The sequence below is a fragment of the Pleurodeles waltl genome, chromosome 2_2, assembly GCF_031143425.1.
Source record: "Pleurodeles waltl isolate 20211129_DDA chromosome 2_2, aPleWal1.hap1.20221129, whole genome shotgun sequence".
Taxonomy (NCBI): Eukaryota; Metazoa; Chordata; class Amphibia; order Caudata; family Salamandridae; genus Pleurodeles; species Pleurodeles waltl.
Genome location: NC_090439.1, coordinates 591,482,004 through 591,508,381, shown reverse-complemented (window position 1 = coordinate 591,508,381; position 26,378 = coordinate 591,482,004). Strand labels below are relative to the sequence as shown.

At 43.3% G+C, this 26,378-nt stretch overlaps 1 protein-coding gene across 2 annotated transcripts in view; it reads left to right on the top strand.

Annotated features, from left to right (window-relative positions):
- The window catches only part of PRKDC (protein kinase, DNA-activated, catalytic subunit), a 2,139,921-nt gene that overhangs the window by 551,359 nt on the left and 1,562,184 nt on the right, over positions 1-26,378 (top strand). For both annotated transcript variants that reach the window (XM_069220133.1, XM_069220131.1), the window contains exons 29-31: positions 553-652; positions 6,846-6,982; positions 7,646-7,900. In XM_069220133.1, coding sequence (XP_069076234.1) covers positions 553-652; positions 6,846-6,982; positions 7,646-7,900 — 492 coding nt within the window. The remainder of the gene's footprint in view (positions 1-552; positions 653-6,845; positions 6,983-7,645; positions 7,901-26,378) is intronic.

The following is a 26,378-nucleotide window of genomic DNA, read 5'->3' as shown; positions in this document are numbered from 1 at the left end:
CATTGGTCAGGTTTTGTCTCATCAACTCAGGTATAAAAACGAATGCCTTTGGATTTGTGTTTGATGCCGTGTTGCTTGCAGCCCTCAATAATTTGGTATTTAAATGTTCCAACGTCAATCTTGACCAGCTCAGACAAAAAAGTATTTCACAGCGTTTCAATTGGTCATTCTTATTTGGTACTGGACACTGGGATTATCTCCCTTCACTGTGCTACTACTCCCTAGTGGTTGTCTGCAAAGTTAGTTCCAACATTCAACAGGGTTCTTAAAAAAGTTATAACAGTTGCTGTGGTATCTGGAAGCTGGTTTGATCTTCCTTGCTGTTTACTACTTATCATGGTGATTATTCACATATTAGCATCACAGTACCCGATTATTAACTGCACCAAAAAGCTAAATTAAAATGGCAGTATTTAGGGATTTGTTCTTCTTCATCCTCCTGACATTCGCTTGTAGCTCTCTGTGGTTGTTCAATTGAATAGCAATTTGTGTAAATAAAGCAATAGCAATATTGTGTGATTCTTCTGATTAGTTTGTTTGGTTTGAAAATAGGTACAGTTCAACAGTGCTGTGATGCCATTGACCATCTGAAACGCATAATTATTCAGAAAGCACCATCATTAGTCAAAGCTGTGAAACGACGTTTGCCAAGGTTAGTAACTACAAAAATAAGTAGTAAAAATTCCCTGTTTTTTTCCCCAATGAGTAAACTTTAGCATGCAAATTATCCTTGATTTTGTATAGGTTAAAGTAGTAGTGACATAGGCAACCAGCACAGAAAGCTAATTTAATATTGCTTAATATGAGGATACATTGCAAATCTGGTCTGTTCTTGCCACTGGGTTTTCTGGAGGGGCATTTGAGAAGTGGGGGGGGGGGGAGGTTTTAGAAGAGGGGTAGCAGATGAATCTTGTTTCCCAAGCTCTGTTTGGTCCGGCTCTGCTTGGGCCCAATCACAACATCTGTTGAATGTGCCAGATCTATAAAGCAGGCACTGCACCTTGGCATACAGTGGAGCAGTGGTGACTGGATACATTTCTATATGAGCTGCAAGATGTAATCTTGCTCAAAGTTCCACAAATAGAAGTTTCTATCATCTTCTTTTTCAAGATTGAGAAATATAAAAATTAGCAAAACACCTGTAAACTAAGTAAATCTAATGATAGATGTAGGAAAATGGTTAGTAATTTGTGGTGGACAAGTGTCACCTCAAAGGATAAGGCCACCACCTGCTAGATGTCAGGCAAATTAAATAAACTAAACCTGTGCTCAAACCCTGGTACCGTGATTCAAAACAGTCAAGCTTACATCAAAGGCAATATGTGAAGTAAGCAGTGCATAAAGAGTAGATAAAGTCACCCAAAACACATTACATTCTAAAATCAGTTTTAAAATAAAGTGTAAAATGTTTGAAATACAACCAAATTACAAAAATCCAATCAAGAGAATTGAAAATGCCATCACAAAGCACCAATGATAGCTTGTGGATACAGTAGACTGGAACCTAGGTGTAATTTGAGGCTGACCATGATGGAACACAGTGAAAGCCTGGAAGTCAAAAGGCCTGACAAAGTTGCAAAGCCCTAATCTAAAAAGGAACGTTGTCTTTTTTTTTTTTTTTTTTTTAAATAAAATGTTGCCTCACGCAGGATAAAGCTGAAATTGTAGCAGTCTCCACGGAAATGCCTTTTGGATACCTGCCACAGGCTTGTCCTTCTAAGGATCTGGAGTTTTTGAGGTTTTTGCATGAAGAAGTTTCTAAGTCCCAAAACAGGAAAGTATTTTTTCGTTTTTTCAGAGAGGCTTCTGGAGTCTTTCGGGGTGGGGGTGATTAATTTGAAATGAAACCTGCTGCTGTGGAACAGTGTCAGGTATGTTTTGCTGTAAGTCCCCCTTGTCTCTGTAGCAAAGTTTATCAAATGTTTACAGACCATTTTCTGGTTCCCACGCTGCCACAAAAGTACACCACTAAGCTCCCCAAAGACCTGCGAGGAAAGGGGGGCGGGGGCACCTAAAGAGTCTCCGGGTGCCAGGCAGAGGCTACCAGTAAAGTTCCTTCCAAGTTCTAGTTGTCACTGGTCAGCCTGGGTACTTGCAGTAAAAGTGCTCTTGCAGCTTCTTGTGTCCCTATACAGGTATAAACCTCTTCCGATGTCTAGAAAGTGTTCTGAGGTAGGCATGGTGCGGGTCCAACTTTGGTAGAGTTCACCAGCCTGTGAGATTGGGTGACTCCTGGGCACTCCCTAACCACTGGTTTAAATGATCCCAGTAGGGTTCAAGCTGCCCCTTTCAGGCCATAGAGGGTAGGCTTGAAGCAATGATTTCCTTGACACTGTGATGGATGATGCAAAGGTTGCTACAATCTACAATGGGTCATAGCATAAACACTGGGCACTGACTAGCAGTGTCTTAGTGTTTGAGTTTAAGATTACCAGCAGGTGAGTCCCAAAATCATAATCACTCAAACAGGGGTCACTTTGCAATAACAGAAAACTTCTAAAGTGCAGTAGGACTCAAAGGTTTCTTCCAGTGACCTAGTTCAGTCTCTAGATAGATAAATAAGACCAGGATTATTTCTTTAGTGACCTGGTGTTAAACTGATTTAAGCAGTGTTTTTACCCTTTAGAGCTTTCCTTAAATGAAATCTAGACTTGCATTGGATTTGAAAATCACTTGTCAAAATGAAAAAATAAATGCTGCCCACCCACCCAATTCAGGATATTTCTGAAGAACTTAAATCATTCCTTTCCACTAATTCCTCACACCTCAGACCCTTCCTCTAATAGGCACTGATTTGGAGGTCCTCATTGCATCATCTTCAGCGCCCAGGACAGAAAGGCACCAGTTCAGCTAAAGAAATCTAAAACCAGTGGGCAAAGTGGGAGCACATGGCCTGATCATGAAACAACAAATACGGGCAGAAACTAAAACTATACTGGAAAAGATGTAATAACGGAAAGGCAAAGATTCACTTCCAAATCATACTAAACACTCCCACGTGATGGTACAGAGAGGCACTGATGTTTTTTTGCCTTGTTAACTAAGAAGGCAGCAAACTACACAAACAGACGTATAGAAACCTAAGACATGAATTGGTAGCCCTGAAAATATTTTAAAAATCTGCTTGGCCATCTGAGACAAACAGGTCATGTCCAGTTTCCAACACATAATGTGAAAGGGTGGGGGTGCAAATCCCCCAATACTCCACCACTATCCCCTCTTCAGCACATCTTCGGGGAACGGAGCATACTGAAAGGCCCATCTATACTGTTCTTCTGGCCTTGTGGTGATAATCAAAGCTTAGAATGCTACTATTTCCCAAAATACCATGGAAGTGCTGAGGGTATTTTTCCAAGAAGATGCTGTCCCAGAGGCCTTAAAAATTACAACTATATCCCATTGTTGTGGCAGATTGGGGATCCCAATATAACCCTCTCCCATTTCCTATTAAGGTCATTAGTAGTAGGTCATTGAAAAATTTGTGAACAACCAGAACATTCCCCTCTAACTTTATTGAAAATGATCTTGAGGTAAAGTGTTTTTTTAAGTGGGATACAGGCTAGCAGAAATCTAGAACCTGCTTCACTAACTGACAGAATATGCCAGACAACCATGTAATATGAGTGGACTCATCAAAATAGTGTTACGTGCACTGGGACAGCCCTGCAGTTGATTTGATGCTTCATTTTAAACCAGTAGTTTGATTCTGCTGATAGGACATTGGATGCCATCTCACTAGTCAACGTCCTACCATAACTTTGAGCAGCCCCATCACTAGTGTTGAAAATAAAATGTATCTACAATTTTATTTTTTCATGTATTAACATCCTTTTATAGATTAACATCCTTTTATAGATTAACATCCTTTTATAGATTAACATTCTTTGATAGATTGACATGCTTGAATCATTTCCCCATAATTTCCCCATTTTACCAAAATCAGAGTGGGAGTTTCTAATATGTTCAAAGTCATAGTGGTACAAGTTCAGAGCAATGCTTTGCACTACTGTGAATTGCACCCTGACCTAATTAAGTTGCTCTGAACACCAGCCATTGTGTAGAAAACTCTCAGAACTTGTCTGCCCAGAGAAACTTTAATGCCTCTGACATTTGATCACACACCTTGAGAGCTCTTTGATGCTCAAAAAACGTTTATCGTCTTTTGGCATTAACATTTGAAAAGAGCTTTGTCAGCCAACTCCTGCTACACAGATGAGCTGTTCGTTTCTATGATGTTGTTCCTTGTGGCCCTTTTGGAAGCTACATTTAGGCTTGGTTACAGGTCTGAAAATGTTGCCAAAATCTTGTTTAGGGCAAACTATAATCTAATTCAGGTAAAAAAAAACTCTTTCAATGTACGACTTGTGAGTTTATAATGTGCTGCCATGATGATCCCCAAAAATTGAAATGCATTTCTTGTTAAAAAAGATAACAAGGCGAAAGACTGTGTACTGATTTGGATGTTGTCAGTAGATTTTGTCCTTCCCTTCTGCTGAGCATAAGGACTCTAAAGACTCCTTAAAAATATATCAAGCGGTCTTTGCCATCATGAACATTAACTTGATTGTTCAAGGTAAGTTTAGCAACAACAACTTCTCCCCCTTTCAAAAGGGTCCTATCAATAATTAAAGCATCATCACCAAGCCTATCTACAAGGCTTCTGTCTTTGACCATCTCACCTATAATATAGATGCAGCCTCTTCTTTATTAACTACTTCACAAATTTGATTAGAGCAACAACCTCCATATGCTGGTCAATGAGGGAAGTCATAAGTTTGTCAACTACATACAACTAAATAACTTCTCATACCCCTCATTGACATCTATCTCTTCAATGACAAAACAAGAGTCAATGAAAAAGACTTTGCCTTATTTCTGAAGCCCAAAACTGTCCAGACACTTGCTTCTGCCCAGGTGACAATCTAGAAGAGGATGCCTTATTGGAGAGAGATTTTTAGATGGAGGAAGATCACTCAGTTTTGTCCCAGGCAACTGCCTACTGTGTAAGTGCCTGCAGACTTCCTTTTCTCACTCGAACAGTCAATGCTAGAACTATGGATGAGGCCCCCTTCTTTGCTAACCTAAGAATGTATGGAGAGCTTGTTGTAGCACAGGCATCTTCAGCGAGTAGCTCGTAAGCTAGTGGTAACTTGCCAGCTACCTGTAAGTAGCTCTCTTGGTTGCAGCCCATCCTACTAAACTAAGTTTTTACTTAGCTGAATTCATATATTTATACCCAAATTAAAAAGTGTGTATTTGAGACAGAAATGTGTGTTTTTTCAACAGTAGTTGAATTTCCAAAATATTTTTAAACCTGTTATTTCAGTGTTAAATGATGGAACATTTTTAAGACTTTCTACCGCTACTATAGTTACCTTGGTGTCTTGAGCATCACAACTATGGTTTATGCAAAGGCATTCCATAGCGGATTTTTTTTTTTTCCATTACTGCTGGCAACCCTCCCTGATGCACTGAGGTGATCACTGCTAGTAAAAATGCATCTAATAGCTACTAATGTAATCTTGTCAGATGTTGTCACTATTACAGCACTAATAATACTAGTAGCTCAGGATGATATCTATTAAATATAAGGAGCTTTTATTACAGAACAGGTTGGAGACCTGTTATGACAACCCATCCCTTTTGCTACCTCTGTTTTATCAGTTTCTACACCTGCTTGAGAGGTATCAGTTTCAAGGCCCCAGTCACCGCATAAGGAAAGAGAGAAGGAGATGCCGAAGGCCATGACCAAAAATTAGCAGTCTTTCCACAGTACAATGACTGAAAAATTATTTCCAGCTGAAGACAGATCCCGGTTGATTAACCCTAAATGAGACTAGGAGGTTCCACCCTTCATTGGAAAGTACTTCCCAGAAATGTAACTTATCTGTGCCAGTAAAAGACAAGTGCTCCTTCGTATATCACTTCAAGTACAAAACTAAGAAGTGCATCAAATCCATTGTCAAACTGGAACATATGTGGGATTAGGTGGTTTGTATAAAACCTCTGGCCTGCTCTTCGTGAATGCTGGCAGATATGCAGAAGTGCTATAAGTTACTCAAAATCTCTCTGGCATCTTCAGGCAGTAAGACAAAACAATATTCTATCTTTTCATTGTCCTTTCAGAGAGTCTCCCTAGACCTGGTTACTTTGTGTGCAGTATCACAAGATGATTGAGGATGACTGTTAGGCTCTTTTTACCCAATCACCAATTTCAACTTCAACTCCAGAACAAGCATTTTCAATGCAACGAGGCTCGCATTTGCTCGAGTTGGAGCTATTTGTGTTGTAAACTCCTAACCTAACTTTTCTTGCCACACAAATTAAAAGAAAAAAAACACAGCGCGATCGAGCTATGTATAATGCAGCGCGATCGCGCTGAAATTGAAAACGAACAAACAGAGCGCGATCACGCTTCAGGGAAAATGAACAGATAAAGTAGTCCAGAAACCAGGCTCAAAACATCAAGCCTCGTATGTTTCTAGTAGTTTACCGGTGCTGTGTAGGTGGGCTAAACACCAGAAAAGGCATGACGGATGTATGCCTTTCACAAATGAAAGCAAGCAGATTTTAAAGAGCAAGCCCAAGAAGCCATGAAAGAGACTGACATGACCTGGGCGTGGTTTGAAACCCAAAGAGAGATTACTTTATGGACGGATCGCTTTGCACTCGCCCATAAAAAGTACACATGCACAAACATAGTAGTTAGATAACACAACCTTACAGACAACCCAGTAAGTCAGAAATTCTTGAAAACCTATCATATTCATTGTAATATTTTATTTTATAATACTTATATTGTTTTAATGATTAACTTTCTTGTATTTGTTTTCTTCCCTTTATAGAGGATTTCCACCTGAGCAAACATCCCTTTGTTTGTCAGATATTGTCATGTGGCTTTTGGTACAATGTGGACGGCCACAGACAGAGTGCCGGCACAAATCCATGGAGTTGTTTTTTGAGTTTGTTCCTTTATTACCAGGTTTGTCTGCCAGTAGTGGTTTCTGCCTTGTATCACTATTTAGCATTATTTACAAGTATGTAAGTGTCTTTTTTCATAGATTAGATTTCTGTATCTCCTTCAGCATAATTGACTTAAAAAAGGTCTGTTTTGGAGATGGCCTTTATCATTGCCCAGATAAATAAAGTATTTCACTTTGTTCTCTCTTTCCATAGATGGCTCTGGTAGCTTTCTGGCTCCTAATCTGTGTGATTTTAAATCAACGTATTGCCTTTTGTGGCTTTCAAAATGCTTTTGTTTCTTTCAACTGGTTATTTTTCAGGTATTTCACTAATGTTGTAAGAGTTGTATTTCACACAGTTCCAAGTCTTAAAATGGTTAAAAGCATGGGTACTGGCATATCTGAAAGCTAGTGTGGCCGACTTATTATTTTTCACTTGTTTTTCTAATAGACATTGATGTGAAAAAGCAAGTACATCCTTAGCACTTCATGGTTTTACATATTACTGTGTATATCACAAAGTTCCAAGAGTAGATTAATCTAATCCCGTGTGTCAAAATAACACAGACAGATGTCACACTCTCTTCATTTATTAAACAAAAACATCTTTAACCTTCCTTAAGTTTATTTAAATCAGGTACTTTTTTTCATGAAAGTTATTAGTTTTAAATATTTTTTTCCAGGAAACAAAACCCCATCTGCATGGTTGGACCATGAGAAGAAAAGAGAAGGGCCTCCATTTTTAATCAACCGATTTGAAGGAGCTGGTAATATTGGTGACAAACAGTCTGGGATCATGTTTCAGCCCACACTACATGACTTGCTGGAAACCTTCAGCTTGCGGGCTGTTGTGCAGTGGATGGATATGTTTTTGGCAGCTCTAGATTGTTACAATACATTCATTGGGATGCGTGTTGTCAAACCTCATGAAATACTAGGTGAGTACTGTACGCCAGGATGTATTTGACCAACATTTTATCTGAATATACTGAACATGAAACCACTTTGAAAAAGTTTACATATAAATTCTGCCTGCTTGGTATTTGTTAATTTTCAGTAATAATATTTCTTGATTTGAAATATTTTCTATAATCTAAGTTCTGTTTAAGAATTTTATTCATGCTCTCTCAAGGGATTTTATACCATAGTTCCCAAAATATGAACTGGCAAATGTATAAAACCATGTCTGATAAAGCAGAACTTGAAGAAAAACATATATTGTGAGCTCCATGAATTGATGTTCTTTATGCAGTGTTATATAGATGCAGTTTTTGATGCACATGTAACCTATAAGCTAAAGCGATCACAATGATTCTAAATCTAGTATGTAGAACGTCAATCAGTCGTTCCTCATTTCAGAAGCATAGCAATGAAATTAAAATGCTATTGCATAACCCAGGTGCAAGTGGAGACTGAAAAATATTCTGTTAAGTGTGTCCAATTTACTAAGTCTGCCCACCCTCTTATTCTCAATCACTTGGACTCTCTTGTAGTAGTTTGGAGAACCACATCACCTAGAGCCTATTGTTTTCTCTCAAAGTAAAGAGATGGGTGTGTGGGGGGGGGGGTAATTACTTTTGAACAACAATAAAGAAATACACCTCTAACAGATAGGCAGGTCAGTACCTCCATCAGCTGTGTAGACTACGATGTTGTCATTGTGTGAAAAGTGGCTCCACCTACACAAGTTGTGTAGATTCCCCTGTTGTCTTCCTCTAGTGAAAATGGCTACAGATGAGATCAAGGATCTAAAGATCATCATTAAATAAGTCTGTGGTAGGAGGCCATCAACTTAGTGTTTTTCAGCCACTTGTTTAGGGTGGGCATCATACCAGTTCTCCTTTTCTCAGTATACACAGTCTGGCTACTGTCAGCGCCATGAGCGTTTACCAGCTTGGTCTCGGAAATCTCTGAGTTATTGTGGAGGAGTGCCCCTAATCTGTTTGCAATTCAAGACAGGCAAACAGAGCCTGGAATCTGAATTTCATTTTTTAAATATCCTTTTATTGAATTTTGTATCATTTGGCAAGTGAAGGAAAAATAAACCTAAATTTAATTTTTGGTATCCATCTTTTTGATGTATTCCCTTTGTAAAAATAGTATTTATAAAGTTCTTCTTTTGTGTATCATACCAAAGATCTTTCCTCGTTACAAAGGCATCACATCTATCCTTGGAACCATCCGTAGTCCTGTTGACTTAGACATAGCAGAACATTTGTTGCTGAAATGGCTGTGTCCAAAATTAAGTAATTCAGTAATAAGTTATTTCCAAAGAGCCAGTTAAAAAAAAATCGTATTAATTAGCACAGTTATTCATTTGTAATAATTCAGTCTGCAGTTACTATGGCATCGCCTTATTGTTGAAGCTGCCACTAAGTATTGAAAAATACCTTTGTGGGGGTGTCCAGATTTCCAATGCCTGCTTCAGCTTACATCAGAAGGTGCAACCTTTAAAGTAGAAAGCTTTCGCTGATGAAAGCTTAATTTAGTAAAGAAAGGCCTTGGATTTGGGAATATTCTTCTTTAGCAAGAATACATGTGTCGAAGAGCCTTCTTCAGTCTAATCTGTAGCCATACCTCAAACATGGCTTTAACTTTGCCATGCAGAAGAAAACAGGCTCTGTGGACTTTGACAGTTGTGGCATGCTGATCTGTATCAGAACCTGTGATAGATACTTTTACCGGTAGACTACTTACCTTAACCCCTTCGCTGCCAGACATTTTCCCCCTCAGGTGCCAAGCCTTTTTTTGGCTATTTGGGGCAGTTCGCGCTTAGGCCCTCATAACTTTTTATCCACATAATGTTTTCCAACATCCTTGGGATTCTAGAAATACCCACAGTTTGTGGATTCCGCTGGAGACCCAAAAATTTGCCAAAATACAGCGCAAATTTCATTTTTTGGAGAAAAAAAAAGCGAAAAAAGTGCTGCAAAAGACAGCATGTGTTTTTGTTTTTTTTCCCCTGAAAATGGCATCAGCATAGGGTTTGCTGTGCTACAATCACCATCTTCCCAGCTGTCAGGAACAGGCAGATTTGAATGAGAAAACCATATTTTTCAACACAATTGTAGCATTTTACTGGGACATACCCCATTTTTACTATTTTTGTGCTTTTAGCCTCCTTTCAGTTAGTGGCAAAAATGGGTGTGAATCCAATGCTGTATCCCGGACAGTTAAACATTTGTGCTAAGTAGACAGAATTCTGAATTCAGCAAGGGGTCATTTGTGTAGATCCTACAAGGGTTTCCTACAGAAAATAACAGCTGAAATAAAAATATATTTATATTGAAATTGAAGTGAAAAAAGCAGACGTTTCTCTCCACATTTTACTCTGTGCCTTCTTCCTGCTTTTCAAAAGCAATATACCATTACGTCTGCTCGACTCCACAGTTCGGTGACGTAAAGATCTGGAATCTGAGGGGAGCCACAAACTTCCTTCTACCCAGCGTTCCCCCAGGTCTCCCTATAAAAATGGTACCTCACTTGTGTAGGTAGACCCAGTGCCCACGTTAGGAAATGCCCCAAAACATCAAAATGATCTATTACAAAACTACCTGTTTTTGCGGCTGAGGGGGCCCTCAGTTTTTGGTCCCAGGTGCAGTGGTCATCTAGGGAAACCTACGAAACCCAGACATTTTTTGAAAACTAGACACCCAGAGCAGTCCAGGGATGTGTGGCTTGCGTGTATCCCCCTACATTTTCTTACCCAGACTCCTCTGCAAACCTCAAATATAGCTATAAAAATCACGTTTTCCACACTTTTCTGTGTAGGATCACTGTGCCAATACAAATTTCTACCACCCAATGTTCCCCTCGGTCTGCCGATAAAAATGATATGTCACTTGTGTGGGTGACCCAGGTGCCTGCAACAGGAAAAGGCCAAAAACATGTAGAGATTGGGGGAAAGCACGGCGAGTTGACAAGCACAATTTTTTTTTTGTTATACATTTTTAGGCTAACTCTGCTTTGGGGACCCACACAGGTGAGGTATCATTTTACTTGTGAGACTGAAGGGAACTCTGGGTGATAGGACATTTGTGCCAGCGTGGTGATGCTACAAAGAAAAGTGAGGAAAATATGCTTTTTAAAGCAAATTTTGAGGTTTGCAGGGAGTATGGTAAGAAAGTATTGGGGGATCCACGCAAGCCACACCTCCCTGGACTCCTCCAGGTGCCTAGTTTTAAAAAATGTCTGGGTTTGGTAGGTTTCCCTAGATGACTGCTGCGCCCGGGACCAAAAATGCAGGTCCTCACCCCCCTGGAAAAACAGGTTGTTTTGTAATACATCATTTTGATGTGTCCACATCCTTCTGTGATATTCCAAACCCTATAAAATTGTAAAAAGAAACACACTTTTTTTATGGTAGAAAGACCCCTCAACCACCAACCAAGTTGGTGCCATGCTACATCATCGGCGTCTTACCCGAGACACCTCACCTGTCACGGGTGTGCTTCGATGCCCGATTACAGCAGAGCACGTTTTTTTCATTTTTACCACACATACTGGTTGGATTTGGCACAAGGGTGATTGATGGTTCAGTAGATCAAATTTTATTAACCAGAGATTTCACAAAAATGAAATGCACTGTTAATAACTGAAAGGCCAAAAAACTGAACCAATGACTCACAGTTCGTGAGCTGTAAAGCCGCGTGAAGGCACCAACTACATCACAGTCCATTCACACACCTTTCATACGTGACGTGCACAAGACCATTCTCGCCGCCAGCCGTGGGCCCAGAACATTGTAACACTCAAATCAATAGACAGCACCATTCAAGTGCTTATCACTTTTATACACCCACATGCCTGATACAGCAATCACACCAGCTGATGGGAGTCTGTGGACAGGCGTTTGGCTAGCAGTGTGTTGTAGTGGGCAACAGCAAGTCACTGTTTAGACCCCCAGCCAAGTGCCACTCCACGCACACCACAAGCCAATCGCCACTCTACGCACACTGCCAGCCAATCGCTACTCTACGCACACCACCAGCCATGCGCCACTCTACGCACACCACCAGCCATGCGCCACTCTACGCACACCACCAGCCATGCGCCACTCTACGCACACCACCAGCCATGCGCCACTCTACGCACACCACCAGCCATGCGCCACTCTACGCACACCACCAGCCATGCGCCACTCTACGCACACCACCAGCCATGCGCCACTCTACGCACACCACCAGCCATGCGCCACTCTACGCACACCACCAGCCATGCGCCACTCTACGCACACCACCAGCCATGCGCCACTCTACGCACACCACCAGCCATGCGCCACTCTACGCACACCACCAGCCATGCGCCACTCTACGCACACCACCAGCCATGCGCCACTCTACGCACACCACCAGCCAAGCGCCACTCTACGCACACCACCAGCCAAGCGCCACTCTACGCACACCACCAGCCAAGCGCCACTCTACGCACACCACCAGCCAAGCGCCACTCTACGCACACCACCAGCCAAGCGCCACTCTACGCACACCACCAGCCAAGCGCCACTCCATGCACAGCGCCAGCCAAGCACCACTCCATGCACACTGTCATCACTTTTTTTTTTTTTTTAACAGCAAAGAAACCACTTACTAATTATCAAAAAGGACAAAACTACAAACACAAAAGCTCTAACTAAATACATAACAAGGCCAATTGTGAAACTGAACATATGAAAATATAAAACAGGCAGTTTACGCTCACAGTAATTCCCAAAAATTGTTTTGGGTGTGGTTACTCCTGAAACAGCCAGCCACACACAGCCCTCTGATACCTCTTAGAGCACAGACACTACATTTCTTAGTGGGAAGGTCTTTTTTGGGAGTGGGAGGAATGTGATTAGGAAGGTGACGATCTTTCAAACTAGCCACATCCTCCACCACTGCTTCTCTAGGTACTCTTGCATGTTCCACAACAATAAGTCTCTATATCACTGACTCCTGAAATTTAACAAATTTCATCCATGACTCGGGAACAATCCTTGAACGCAATAAAAGCATGAAAAGTTGCTAAATGAAACAAATGGATGGCCAATTTTTTTAAACCAAACGTAGGACTTACGAACAGCACTGTAAGGTTCCAACCTCTGATCTACCCTATCAACACCACCCATGTGCTTATTTGTAGTTGAAAATGCATGCTGGTTTGCGCACTTTTGGCAGCCTGACCCCAAACCGTCGCAGGGGAAGTATGCTCATCATGGATGGTAGTCTGCATGTACACATCCCTCCTGTCTCGAAATTTCAGAGCTAGCAGCTTATTATTATGCAAGGCACTGCATTGTCCCCTCAAGTTTTTTTTTTTTTTTTTTACAGACAAGCTCTCTTGGATAGCCTTTCCAGTTAGAACGGATTGTGCCACAAGCAACAGTATCCACTCTGAACAATTCCTTGAACAGCTGCACTCCAGTGTAGAAGTTATCTACGTACAAATGGTGACCTTTTTAAACAGTCGTCTATTAAGTTCCCATACAGTTTTCTCACTAACTCCAAAACTGGGCAGACAACCAGAGGGGTCAATACTGTAATCCGTACCAGTGTAGACCCAGAAATTATACACATATCCTGTACTACTTTCAAACAGCATATACATCCTAATTCCATACCATGCCCTCTTGCTAGGAATGTATTGCTTAAAAACCAAACGCCCCTTGAACAGGACCAAAGACTCATCTACAGATATTCCTTTCCCTGAAACATAGACCTCTGAAAAGCGATCTACAAAATGATCAAGGACAGGCCTAATCTTCAAAAGACTGTCATAATCAGGGTGATCTTGTGGCAAGGATAAAGCATTGTCAACAAAATCCAGCATCCAAAGAAGAAGCAAATACTGATTATGAGTCATGGTTGCAGGAAATATAGCAGTTGCCATCAAGGGACTAGTAGACCAATAAGAAGCCAGTGACGGCTTCCTTATCAACCCAATCAAAAAAGTCAAACCCAAGAACTTTTTCAACTCTTCCATTTTTGTGGGAATCCACTGGGTAGCTCTAGACTGTGGCGTAAGTCTGGCAGCGTTGTCCCTCAAATATTGCTCCGCATACAAATTAGTCTGCTCAACAATCTCTTCCAAAAATACATTGTCTATAAATAACTGAAAGAAATTGACAGGCATAAAGTCTGTATTCACTCTACACCCTGGGAGGCCAGTAAAGGCAGGCACCTCTGGCTGCTCCAAGTTAGGGGCAACCCAGAGTTCAGGTCTTCCAATGGGAAACCTTTCAGCCCCAGACTGCTGCACTATTGGCGCAACAGTGTCCTCCTCTAAAACAGGCCCTTCATCTGCACGAAGAGTGGCTTCCTCATCAGAAGATTCCTCTCTGACAGAAAATTCACTGCCAGAATCTCTCACTTCCTCCTCTGCCTGAGATGCAGAGTCAGTGTCATAATCATGATCAGAAGACGACTCAAAAAGCATACTAACAACCTGCTGAGCGGTCACCCTGCGGCTAGCCATGATCCTTTCTAACAACAAATGGATTGCCAGCAACAACCAGCAATGTCTAAAATAAGTAATAAACAAAGTGTGGTTTTATCATAAAGAGTTATGTATTCAATTACTATACCACTCACTTGCTTGAAAAAGCTAGACTCACCAGCAACTACCCTGCACAGACACAGCAATCACCAAAGATATCTCACTAAAAAGAAAATAATATTAGACATGACAACACAAATATCATTGTGTACAAATCTAAGGACAATTTCACATACAATCCTGCATTTAGTACACCACCTACAAACATGTTATTCATGCATGGCAACAATACTTTTTTGGAGTAAACAGTTTTTTCTTACCTAAAGCATGCAACTACGCAAACTGCAGGTGAACCACTACCAAAACTGCAAGGAGCTACAGCACAGGAAGCAAAAGCTTTGAACTAGAACAAAAAGGAGAAATAAACTGTTAAAATTACAAATTCACAAATGACTTTGCCAGTTGACAAACACCCCACCCCCAAACATTTAGGCATTTTTCCTGGTGTCTAGTGGCTTCTGCCCCCCAACAACAGTTGTGTGCCCTCCTGGGGGGGGGGGGGACCCTTGCCCAAGGCCACCCGCCACAAAAAAAAAATTTTTTTTTTTAAAAAAACCCTGGTGTCTTAGATGTGCAGAAAGGGCCAACAGTTGAATGCCCCCCTTGGGGGGGGGGTGACCCTTGCCCAAGGGGCCGCCCTCCCACACACAAAAAAAAAACTTAAAAATACAAACCCTGGTGGCTTCTGCCTCCCTTAGGGGTAGATGGGCCTAAATTAAAAATAGGCTGATCTGCCCCCAAGTGAGGCAGAAATGGCCATCAGTAATGTGCCCCTTTTGGGGGAGTGCCCCCACACAAAACACACACATACCCACAAGATCCCTGGTGCCTAAGTGGGTTCTGCCCCCCTTCGGGGCTGATGGCCATAAAATAATAGGCCGATCTTCCCCCAAGGGGGGCAGAAATGGCCAACAGTTCAAAGCCCCCTCGGGGGTGAGGGAGTGACCCTTGCCAAAGGGGGCAACCCCCAACACAAAAAGAAGAGAAAAAAAATCCCTAACTTAAGCGTGGCTTCTGCCACCTTTGGGGGCAGATGGGCCTAAAAATAATAGGCTTATCTGCCCCCAAGGGAGGCAGAAATAGCAAACAGTCATATGCCCCATTTAGGGGTGCAACCCATGCCCAAGGGGTGCCCCCAAGAAACAAAAAACACTCACACACACAACAGTCCCTGGGGCCTAGTTGGTTTTGACCCCACTGGGGTTGAGATCGGCCAAAAACATGGCCGTTCTAGCGTGGGGATGAAACATACAAAAAAAATCTTGGCCCCAAGGCAGCTAAACTGGCTCAAGAGGTTGCTGCCCTAAAATGTAATAATTCCTGGTGCCCAAAAACTGGCCGATCTAGCACCCAAGGGGGATGGAAACACAGATATAACATTGCCCCCAGGGGAGCCACCCTTGCCTAAGGGGTTGCTCCCCAAAATAAACCCCAAAAAAATCCTGATGCCTCAAAACAGGCACGGGGGAAAAGAAAAACAGTTTCCTTTCCCCCGTGTCTGTTTTCCCACCAACTCCCTGTCCCACCCTCCCCAGGAGAAGGACTTACCTCAAAAGGGTCCTCTCCAATCGATGCGCTGGAAGCAAATGGCTTCCAGCACGTCCCGGGCAGCATTTTATGATGTTGGTGCACTGTGATCAGATCACCAAGGTGGGGGTCGGGGGTGGAATGGGAAGCGATTCCCCTTCCATCCCTGACTAGGGGGTGTGGGTGGGAGGCCCACGGGGAGCGCTAGCGCTACCCCCTGTGGGCCTGTTGCAGGACAAGCTGGTCTTGTCCTCAGCACACGTCAACTGTGGCTAAGGGCGAGACCACCTTGTCCCAGGCACCCGAGGAGGTTAATAACATCCAAGCTCTACGGTAATTATATACATCCCCAGAAGTGATGGAGTGGATATTTGTACAAGTTCTATTCACCCTGTGCTGATGTCTGTTAATTTTTTTTGGGTGTTTGATGCTTAACCAGAATCCAGCTTCCCACTTGGTCAGTTTTCCAAAAACTTCCAAAAAATCTACAGGCCTGTCTCCAGCTTCTGAAGCCCTGCAACTAAAAGGTGATGCATCCTGCAGGACCAGCAACTTCTTAAAAGCCTCAAGAGGACTGCCTGCACCCAGAGGACCAAGAACTCCATTGGACAGTAACCCTGTCCAGAAAGAAACACCATAGAACTCCAGAACCGCCTCTGATCCACAAGTCCTGTCCACTCTGAACTCGACGCCCACGGCCCGTGTCCAGCTGGCCCAACAAACTAGAGCTGCCCCCCAGGTGGTTCTGACCTATTGTCCACCCTGGATTGACCCCTCCTGTCAAACACGACGACACCTGCAGCTTAAATCAGGAGGACCCCCCTGACCACGAGAGAACCAGGCGAAGATACCCGACTCCCCACCCAAAGGTACCACTTCATCCACAGCCCCCTGGCTTTGGGGAATCTGATCACTGTTCCAGCAGGTGGCCCTCCTCCTTGTCCAGAATTAGGTTTTCTGGAACCGACCCCTGGACTTAGCCTGCAACATCTTTTGTGACTCCGGGGTCCCTCTATAGGGAAGCAGTGCGAACCCCCAGGTCTGCCCTCCGAAGACACGGGTACTTACCTGCAAGCAGGCCTGATTACGAGTTGCCCCAGTCTCCGTAGGAGCCCATGTTAAATCGACCTCAACTTTGACATCTGCACCCGGCCAGCCCAGTGTTGCCGGTGGTGGGTGTTTGGGGTTAACTTGAACCCCAACCTATGGACATCCTAACCCTTGGAGACTGTAACTGTAACTCTTGTACTTATCTTGAAACTGTGCTAACTTTTCTTCCCTCTAGAACTGTTGTTGAAAATTGCACTGTCAACTTTTAAAACAGATCATTGCTATTTTTTTGAAAAACATATACCTTGCCAAATTTTAACAAAGTGGTATGGATACATATGTTGGATACTTACTTGCAAATGTATTTACCTGCAATCTGAATCTTGTGGTTCTAGAAATAAAGTAACAAAATATATTTTTGCTATATAAAAACAATTGGTCTGGAGTTAGTAATTGTGTGCTTCACTTATTGCCTCTGTGTGTACAACAAATGCTTTGCACTACCTTCTGATAAGTCTAACTGCTCGACCACACTACCACAAAAGCGAGCATTAGTATTATCTACTTTAGCCTCTGTTAAGCCTCTGATGAATCCCTAGACTCTGTTCACATTATATCTCATTTTGATATAGAATATACAGAGTCAGTTTCCTACTTTGGTGGATCAGTGATGGAGTATACGACTTTACATTTGCTGGACTACTCAGCCAATACATGATCACAGAACTTAATTCCACAATTGCCTCTGGTAACTGATTTTTAAATTTGGCAAATTTTCTAAATTCTTAAAAGTCCTGCTAGGACCTTGGTTACGTCCCCTTTAGCATTTGTTTTTTAGATTTAAAAGTTATTAGAAGTTAGGGGTTAGTAACTAGAAGTAGTTTTTAGTTCCTAAAAGTGATCCCCAACTTTAGCAACATAATGAGCAGCTCAGAGGAAATGGTTGTGGAGCTCAACCTCACCCCTGAACTCCCATCTAGGGATGGGAGAGTTAAGGTCCCTCTGCAGACTGAAAAAGATTTTAACAGGTTCCAACCCTATCAGGGTCAAGCTCCAGGAGCTCTTGGCAGAGTATACAAAGGGCCACCCTGCTGAGGAGGAAGACCTCCCCTCAGATAGGGAGATGAGGAAGATGAATTCCCCCCTCCCCATCTAAATAGGGAGATCTGGGTCCCAAGGCCACTATCTCAAAGTGTACTGCTTATAGGATCTGGATCTTCCACAGGGGAGTCCAGTTCTTCTGTGAACACATGAGACAGTTTACCTGTCAAAACCAAAATCTATAGACCGTCTGACCAAGTCAAAGAGACCATCAAAGTTGAAGTCCACAAAATGCTGGATTTAGGGATTATTGTGCCCTCTGACAGTCTCTGGGCTAGCCCACTGTTCTTAGTCCCCAAACCTCATTCCAAAGATGGCCAGAGAAAGATGAGGTTTTGTGTCGACTATAGGGGTGTCAACTCTGTCACCAAGACAGATGTTCACCCTATACCAACAGCAGATGAAATAATTGACAAGTTAGGTGGGGCCAAATTCCTTTGACTTAACTACAGGGTGTACTGGCAGATTAGGATGGACCTCGAGCAAAAAGAGAAGACAACATTCTTAACACCAGATGGGCATCATCAGTTTACTGTTATGCCCTTTAGTTTAAAGAATACCCCTGCCACCATCCAAAGGTTGGCGAATAAGGCCTTGCTGGCTTGGAGTCCTTTAGTGCAGAATATCTAGTTGATATTGCGGTCTTCACCTTCTCCTAGCAGGATCACATGATCCACCTGGGGAAAGATTTGCAGGCCTTGCAGTTAGCAGGCCTTACAATTCAGACATCTAAGTGCCTGGTAGGGCAGGACACTAGTGTATACTTGGGTCACCTTGTAGGTGGAGGCCAAGTGCAATCTTTACAGCCCAAGATCCAGACCATTCTGGACTGGGAAGCTTGAAAAACCCAGACTCAAGTCAGGGCGTTCCTTGCCTTGACTGGTTACTATAGGAAGTTTAAGGGGTATGGATCCATTGTGACCCCCTCACAGAATTGACCTCAAAGAAAATGCTCAGAAAAGTAAACTGGTCTATTGAGTGTCAACAGGCTTTTGCCACCCTGAAGGAGGCAATGTGCTCAGCACTAGTTCTCAAACTCCAGATTATTTTAAGCAGTTCATTGTGTAGACAGATGCCTTTGAACATGAGATTGGAGCACTCCTGTCCCAAACGAATGATGATGGCTATGACGAGCCTGTTGCTTTTATTAGCAAGAGGTTACTCCCCAAGGAGCAGCATTGGAGTGCCATGGAGAGGGAGGCCTTTGCTGTGGTAACTGAAAAAGCTGAGACCACAATTATTTGGTACTCACTTTATTGTTCAAACTGACCACAGACCTCTCAGATGGCTGATACAAATGAAAGGTTAGAACCCCAACCATTTGAGGTGGTCCACCTCTCTACACGGAATGGACTTTTCAGTGGGTCAAAGACCTGTAACTGGCCGTGCCAGTGTGGATGGCCTTTCTAGGTTCTTCCACTTAGACAATTAAGAATCTCTTGACAATGGTTAGTCTTGTTCTCTTTCGTTTGAGAGGGGGTAGTGTAGGAAATGCCCCATTGGCATGGTTACCCCCCCCATACATTTTTCCTGATACTGACTTGACTGAGAGTGTGCTGAGGATCCTGCTAACCAGTCCCCAGCACCAGTGTTCTCTCCCAAAACTTGTCCATTGTTTCCACAATTGGCACACCTCTGACACACAGTTAAGCCCCTTGTAAAAGGTACTCCTGGTTCCAAGGGCCCTGTGACCAGGGAAGGTCCCCAATGGCTGCAGCATGTAATATGCCATCTGGGGGGACCCCTCACCAAGCACATACACACTGCCATTGCAGCTTGTGTGTGCTGATGACGAGAAAAAGACAGTCAACCTGCCACCCCTCTCAGGGTGCCATGCACACAAACCACGGCCTGTGGCATAGGGCAGTCACCCCTCTAAAAGGCCTTACAGCCCCAAGACAGGGTGCACTATAACACAGATGAGGGCATAGTTACATGAGCAATGTGGCCATACAGTGTCTACGTCCATTCTTAGACATTGTAAGTGCAGTGTGGCCATACTGAGCATATGGGCTGGGAGTTTGTCATTACGAACTCCACAGATCCTTAATGGCTTCGCTTAAGTCTGAGAAGTTTGTTATCAAACTTCTCAGCTCAATAAACCCACATTGATGACAGTGTTGGATTTATTGAAAAATGCACCCAGAGGGCATCTTAGAGATTGTTAGCCAAACTCCTAGTGCAGGACTGACCGGTCTGTGCCAGCCTGCCACTTCCAGATGAGTTTCTGACCACATGGGTTGAGAGCCTTTGTGGTCTCTGTGGCCAGAAACAAAGCCTGTACTGGGTGGAGATGCTTCACACCTTCCCCCTGCAGGAACTGTAACATCTGGCAGTGAGCCTCAAAAGCTCAGGCCTCTTGTTACAGTCCCAGGGCACTCGCGCTAGTGGAGATGCCCACCCTCCGGGTAAAGCCCCACTTTTTGGCAGCATGTCTGGTGGGAAACTTGGGGAAAACAAGGAGTGACCACTTCAGCTGGGACCACCCTTAGGGTGTTCAGAACCGAAGTGACCCCCCTCATTGCAAAATCATCCTTCCTGGTTTGCCAGTAGGGTTAGGTCTGTGTCCTCCTCCCCGAAGGGAGTGGACACCGGAAGGGTGTAGTCACCCTCAAGAACAGTACCCATTGGCTGCTCCCCTCTGACCCCTGTAACGCCCCTGCATCCAGGATTTAAGGGCTCTCCTGAATCAAGCTGATTCCTGATGACTGCAAGAAGAAAGAAGAAAATAAGGACTGCTACGCCGACCCCCAGCAGAGAAGACTGAAGACACCAACTGACTTGGTCCCAGCCCTACAGACTTGTCTCCAGCTTCTGAAGGCCTGCAACCAAAAGGTGACGCATCCTGCAGGACCAGCAACCTCTTAAAAGCCTCAAAAGAACTGCCTGCACCCCAAAGGACCAAGAACTCCTTTGGACAGCAGCCCTGACCAAAAAGAAACACCAAGAAAGGACTCCAGAACCACCCCAAGCCTTGTATTATCATTAGCCTGCCTATTGCGATTGGTTTATATGAGTAACATAGCATTGGAGGCTTGTCAGGTTTTAGGAGACGAAGGAGGTGGAACTGCAGCATTCTACCAGTAACTATTCCGGATGTTAAAAAGAAATTAAAAAACCTTTGTTAGGGGCTCAGTCAGTAGGAAAGGGTAGGTTTTATAGAAGGTGGCAGGAAAACAATCTGTGCCTGAAGCTTTGTGGGATGGGTGGTTAATGGCTGTCTGGACCTCGCCTGGCGTAATATCTTTCTCCAACATGTGTCGCTTAGCCTCTGTTCGGGGGCTCATAGTCGCAGATAAATTCTTCTTCCTGGTATAGACCCCTATAGTAAGATTAGAAAACAGTGAGTATAGCCGCTGTCTCCTGATGCAGCTGGCCCTCCTCATCACTAATCTTCTGTCTCGTTATGCATAGCTCAGAAGCGCAATTGAAATGCCAAAAGTCTATGTGCCTTATCCCCGCGCTGCTTGTAGTCTTGATTGATGTTGAGTAATTTTTTGGCAGCCTCCATCAATATTTGCTTTATCTCGCCTCGGAGCCTGTGGAGATCCTGCAAAGTTTTAAGTGTTCCCCCTTTCTTGTGTTGTGCCTCAACCTGTGATATTTAGGATTCTATCTCATGACTGCAAAGTTTGGCTGATCTTTCAAATGCTGTTGTACGAGAGTTAAATTCCCCTAAAAAAAAATGCGTTAGCCTCATTGCAAAGGGTAGCGAGGGACACCTCTACATTGTCATTTTCTGTGAAATAGGGTTCTAGGGAGTCTTTGATGCAGGGGTCTTGGAGCACCACCTCATTCACCACCTATGCTCTCGGAAACGGTCATTGTGGGTATGCTATTCCTACCATCAACCACATGGGGCATGATCCGAAAGGACCTTGCCATCAATTTTGAAGTATATGAGCCTGGGTAGCCACAATTGAGAGACCACGAGTGACCTGGATTTTCTGAACAAACATCTTACACCAGCAAGCCTGATTGCTCAGACATCCACAAATAATGTAAATCCGAATCCCTCTCCAACCAATCCTCTGGCGAGAGAATCAAAAAGCATTGATGCCTTTGTAAAGCATATATTTGCTTTGGCTCGTTAAGCCCTCCGATCTATTAATTAAGTTTGTCTTCCTTGAGGGTACACACCCATGCTTTGTGGGATATAGCGAGGATTTCAGAGCCGACGCATGCTGACCAGGATGCTGCAAAGTATGTGGTCTGAGCAGGCTTGGACACCACTGATTGTATAGTTAGAGCTATTAGCAGCAGTATTGTGCTCAGGTGGCATGCCTGGATGAGATTAACCGGATTTTGAGGAAACTTGCAAGCGTCCTTAAATGACTCTCACTTTAATGGGTCCAGGCTATTCAGTAACCAGGCTTACTCAGCATTGGAATGCTATAAAAACAGTTATACAGTGGGTAGATCCTTGGAGTTATTACCAGCCAAACAGTGTCCATATCAATGCAGGAAGTTCAGCGGTTATTCTAGGGGTCTAGAATACAGGCATCACAAAGCTTTCCCACCTTTTCTGCAGCAACTGACCTAGCCCATTCGAGGCCACAACCATTTGGGGCAGCAGTCCTCTAACTCTTTCTTTCTCCTTTGCAGAACCTGGGCGGTAAGAAGCAGAATATCACATTTCCTCCCTGGCTGGAGATCCATCATGTCAGACAGATGTGCTTTACAAATGGTTCAAAGGCGCTATATGAGATCTTTCATTTCTTCCCACCCTGTCTTCCTCAAATGCTAGAATGACTTTCGCAAGAGCACTGGACAATCCTGATGCAGAAAGTCATTCTTCTGTAATCCAGTGGTGCAATTGAGTGGTTGCTTGAGTCTGAGAAAGGAAGGGTGCTATTCACTCCGTTTCCTTGTTCCAAAGAAGGACGGATGTCTCAGACCATTCTTGGCTTTCTGCCTGTTGTAAGCCTTTTTTCAGGAAGGTTGAGTTCAAAATGTTCACCTTGGCTCTGGTCCCTTCAAGAGACTGGATAATGTTCCTGTACTTGTAGGGCACATATTTTCATTCAGTTTAAAAATACTGTGCTCCCTTTTGGCTTTACCTTAGCCACTTGGGTGTTCATAAAAGTGATGGTGGTGGCTGCAGCCCATCAATAATCCAAAGTCCCACCTGTGCCCCACGTAGAAGATACCCTTCATTGGGACTGTTAGGACATGGTAGCATTTATGGTTTTTCCATCACCTCATTGAGTCCTGGACTTTCATGTTCTGATCACAATGTTTTTGAGCTCAGTGCTGGCTCTGAGCCTTCTTGAAGTCATAACCCTGTGCATCCTCCTCGCCCTGAAGACCAGATGGCATATACAAGCCATGCAGTTGAATCTACTTTTTCAGTGCTCACTGCATCGGGGCTGTCTGCTCAGCTCCACCCAGATCTCACAGACAGTGGTTCATGATCTTCTGTATTGGCAAACTTGCAGTGTCAGGCTGCTCTCCCTTTCCCACCCATGATTCTCCCAGTGACTGACCCATTGCTGGTTAGTTGGGATGAGGAGTGGGGGGTCATCTTGGGAACATAGAGATCAAAGGCCTCTAGTCCCCCTTGAAGAACTGGATCCATGACAGTCTTATGTTACTTCAGGCAATTCATCTGTCCCTCAAGGCAATCCCGCCATCCATCAAACGAAAACTGGTGCAGGTCCTCATGCACCACATGACTGTCCTATGATACTGCAACAGTAAAGGAGAGTGGGATCCTAGATCTTGTCCGAGAAGGCCTTACTTCTCTGGAGGTGGCTGGACCAGCAAGAGCATCTTTCTGGTAGCCAGCTATGTAGTAGGATAGCTGAATGCCAGAGCAGACATAGACTAGGGGACCATGAGTACCATCTCTTCTCTTAGTTGGTAAGGGGCATCTTTGCCCAGTTATGTTCAGCATGACTATCTATTCACTGCCACCAAGAACATGTAGAGTCAACAATTTTGCATGTTGGTGTTTCATCCAAGACATTTGCTTAGAGACTCATTCTGATTCAGGCTGGAATAGAACAAATAACTCTTGTATATGTTTTTAGTGCTCCCGCTTATACCTCAAGTTCTAAGGAACATCAGGACAGACTGGGCGCCAGTCATCTTAATCACCCATGACTGTGCAAGAATGGTGTAATACCCAAGCAATTGTCCTCCAGTCAGGCTACTACTTTGGAGTACCTCCTATCTCAGCAAGAAGGCAAGGTCCAGCATCCGAATCTCCACAACCACTGATTCTATCTATACTGGGCTCTGGGACACAATTGTTGCCTGGTGTGGGGTCCCAAAACCCAACTCTTACAAGCCAGCCCTTTAGATGTTCTATAGATGTTCTTTTGTTGGCCCACCAAGGTTGTACTATGGGCATGTTGAAAGGTTATCTGTCAGTAATATCTGTCAACAAACATTTAACAGACCAACTGGTCCCAACATAACAGGGCTGTCCCTCATCGGACTAGAGGAGAAGAACCTCAGTGTCCACCAAAGGCGTACCTCAATGTGAGAGATACTCTGTAGAGGAAAAGGGAAAGGGGGGGCAAATACGGTACCTGAGTAGTGGGATTATAAGCCTCTATTAATAAGGTGATACGGTAGTTCAGACAATGATGCCACTGTAGATAATGTGAGAAGGTTCGATCAGTTCTTGTTAGACAGCTCCGAGACCACTGGACCTTCTAAAGAAAGAAACAAGCATTTGCAATGCAGTACGTCTCACATTTTCTTGAGTTAGAGCTATTGGCACTGTAAATTCATAACTGGACTTTGCTTGCCACATAAATTGGTCAACCCTGCCTCACAATTTTGGCTTTTCCTGCCATATAATTCCAGTGGCCCAGCATTTAACTAAAGCACTTCCATTTACCTTCTACCTCTATCTTAAAACATATACAATTATCATATAAACCTTTATCAGAAATAAACTTTTTGACATTTAGAGTGTAATGCTCAAAACCTCATAACAAAAATATAATTTGGGACGGATTGGAGGGTGGAAAAAAAAAAGAGGGAGTCAGGAGTAACAATGGAGAGAACAAGTGGCGTACTTAATGGTGTCATGGGTCTTGGAGTAAGAAAGCAAAACGGTTGACTGCAGTTTTGGTAGGAAAATACAGCAGTAATTAGAGTTGAGTGAGGTCCATAGATATTTGGGCCCTGGTGCCACTGCACCTGTTGCTTCATTGATAACTAGGTCTCGGGAGAAAGCGGATGGGGCAGATAATAGAAGTAAAGGGAATACAACAGACAAAAGGAAGAAACGAAAGGGGTCGCAAAGAATTAAAAGAAAGAAGAGGGAAAAAGAATGAGAAAATGAAAACACAACTAAGAAGAAATAGAGCAAATGTGTGAGACAAAAGAAAAAAGGGAAGGAAACTAGCAAATGACGGATGAAGAGCAATAAATGATGAAAAAAGTTTGAAAAGAAAGAGAAAATGAGCATTAGAAAAAAAAAATAGATGGTTAGAGAAACAAGCAGCGAAAGAACCAGGGCATGTATGTACTGACACATTACGGACAAGTAACTTGTGGCCACCACATGCAGACGAGGAAAAGAGAGATTTATACTAAAATGTAAATTGACAGATAAAAGAAAAACACCAGAGAAAGGAAGGAAGAAAGATGTAAAAAAAAAAAAAAAAAATTAAAAGGTGAGTATGCATACCAAGTCAAAGGAAAGAGCAAATAAAAAAGACAAAGAAGAATAAAGGGAAGAGAACAAAATAGTGAAAGAACGAACCCCTGAAGAAAAAAAGAGAAAGAACGAGGAAAGAAATAGCCTTGTTTTTGTGAGTTTGAAAGAGGAGGTATCAAGAAGAAGAGGAAAATAGAAAAAAAAGGGAAAGGTGTATAAATAAGCAGTTGAAACTGTGGATTTTAAGAGCTGGAAAGAGAGAAGTGGGAAAGGAAGAAGACTTTGAGAGTAAACCGAGAAAGGAAAGAACGGAGTGAGATAGGTGATCAGACCCTTCCAAATAAAGATGGCAGCTAAGAATAGATTTAATTGGCTTTCCCACGTCCTCCAACAGAAGTCAGTGTGTGGAACAGCAGGGGGCACTGCAAAAAAGCAGGAGGTGCATTACCAGAGTTGTATGTGAACCCCAATACAGCAATATTGGGGCACTTCAGTTCAGGTTTGGGGGTATAGACAGAGCTGTGTCCCGACCCTGTGCTGGAATAACAAAAAGGCAGCAGTTGAGGAATGAGAAACGGGGCGTC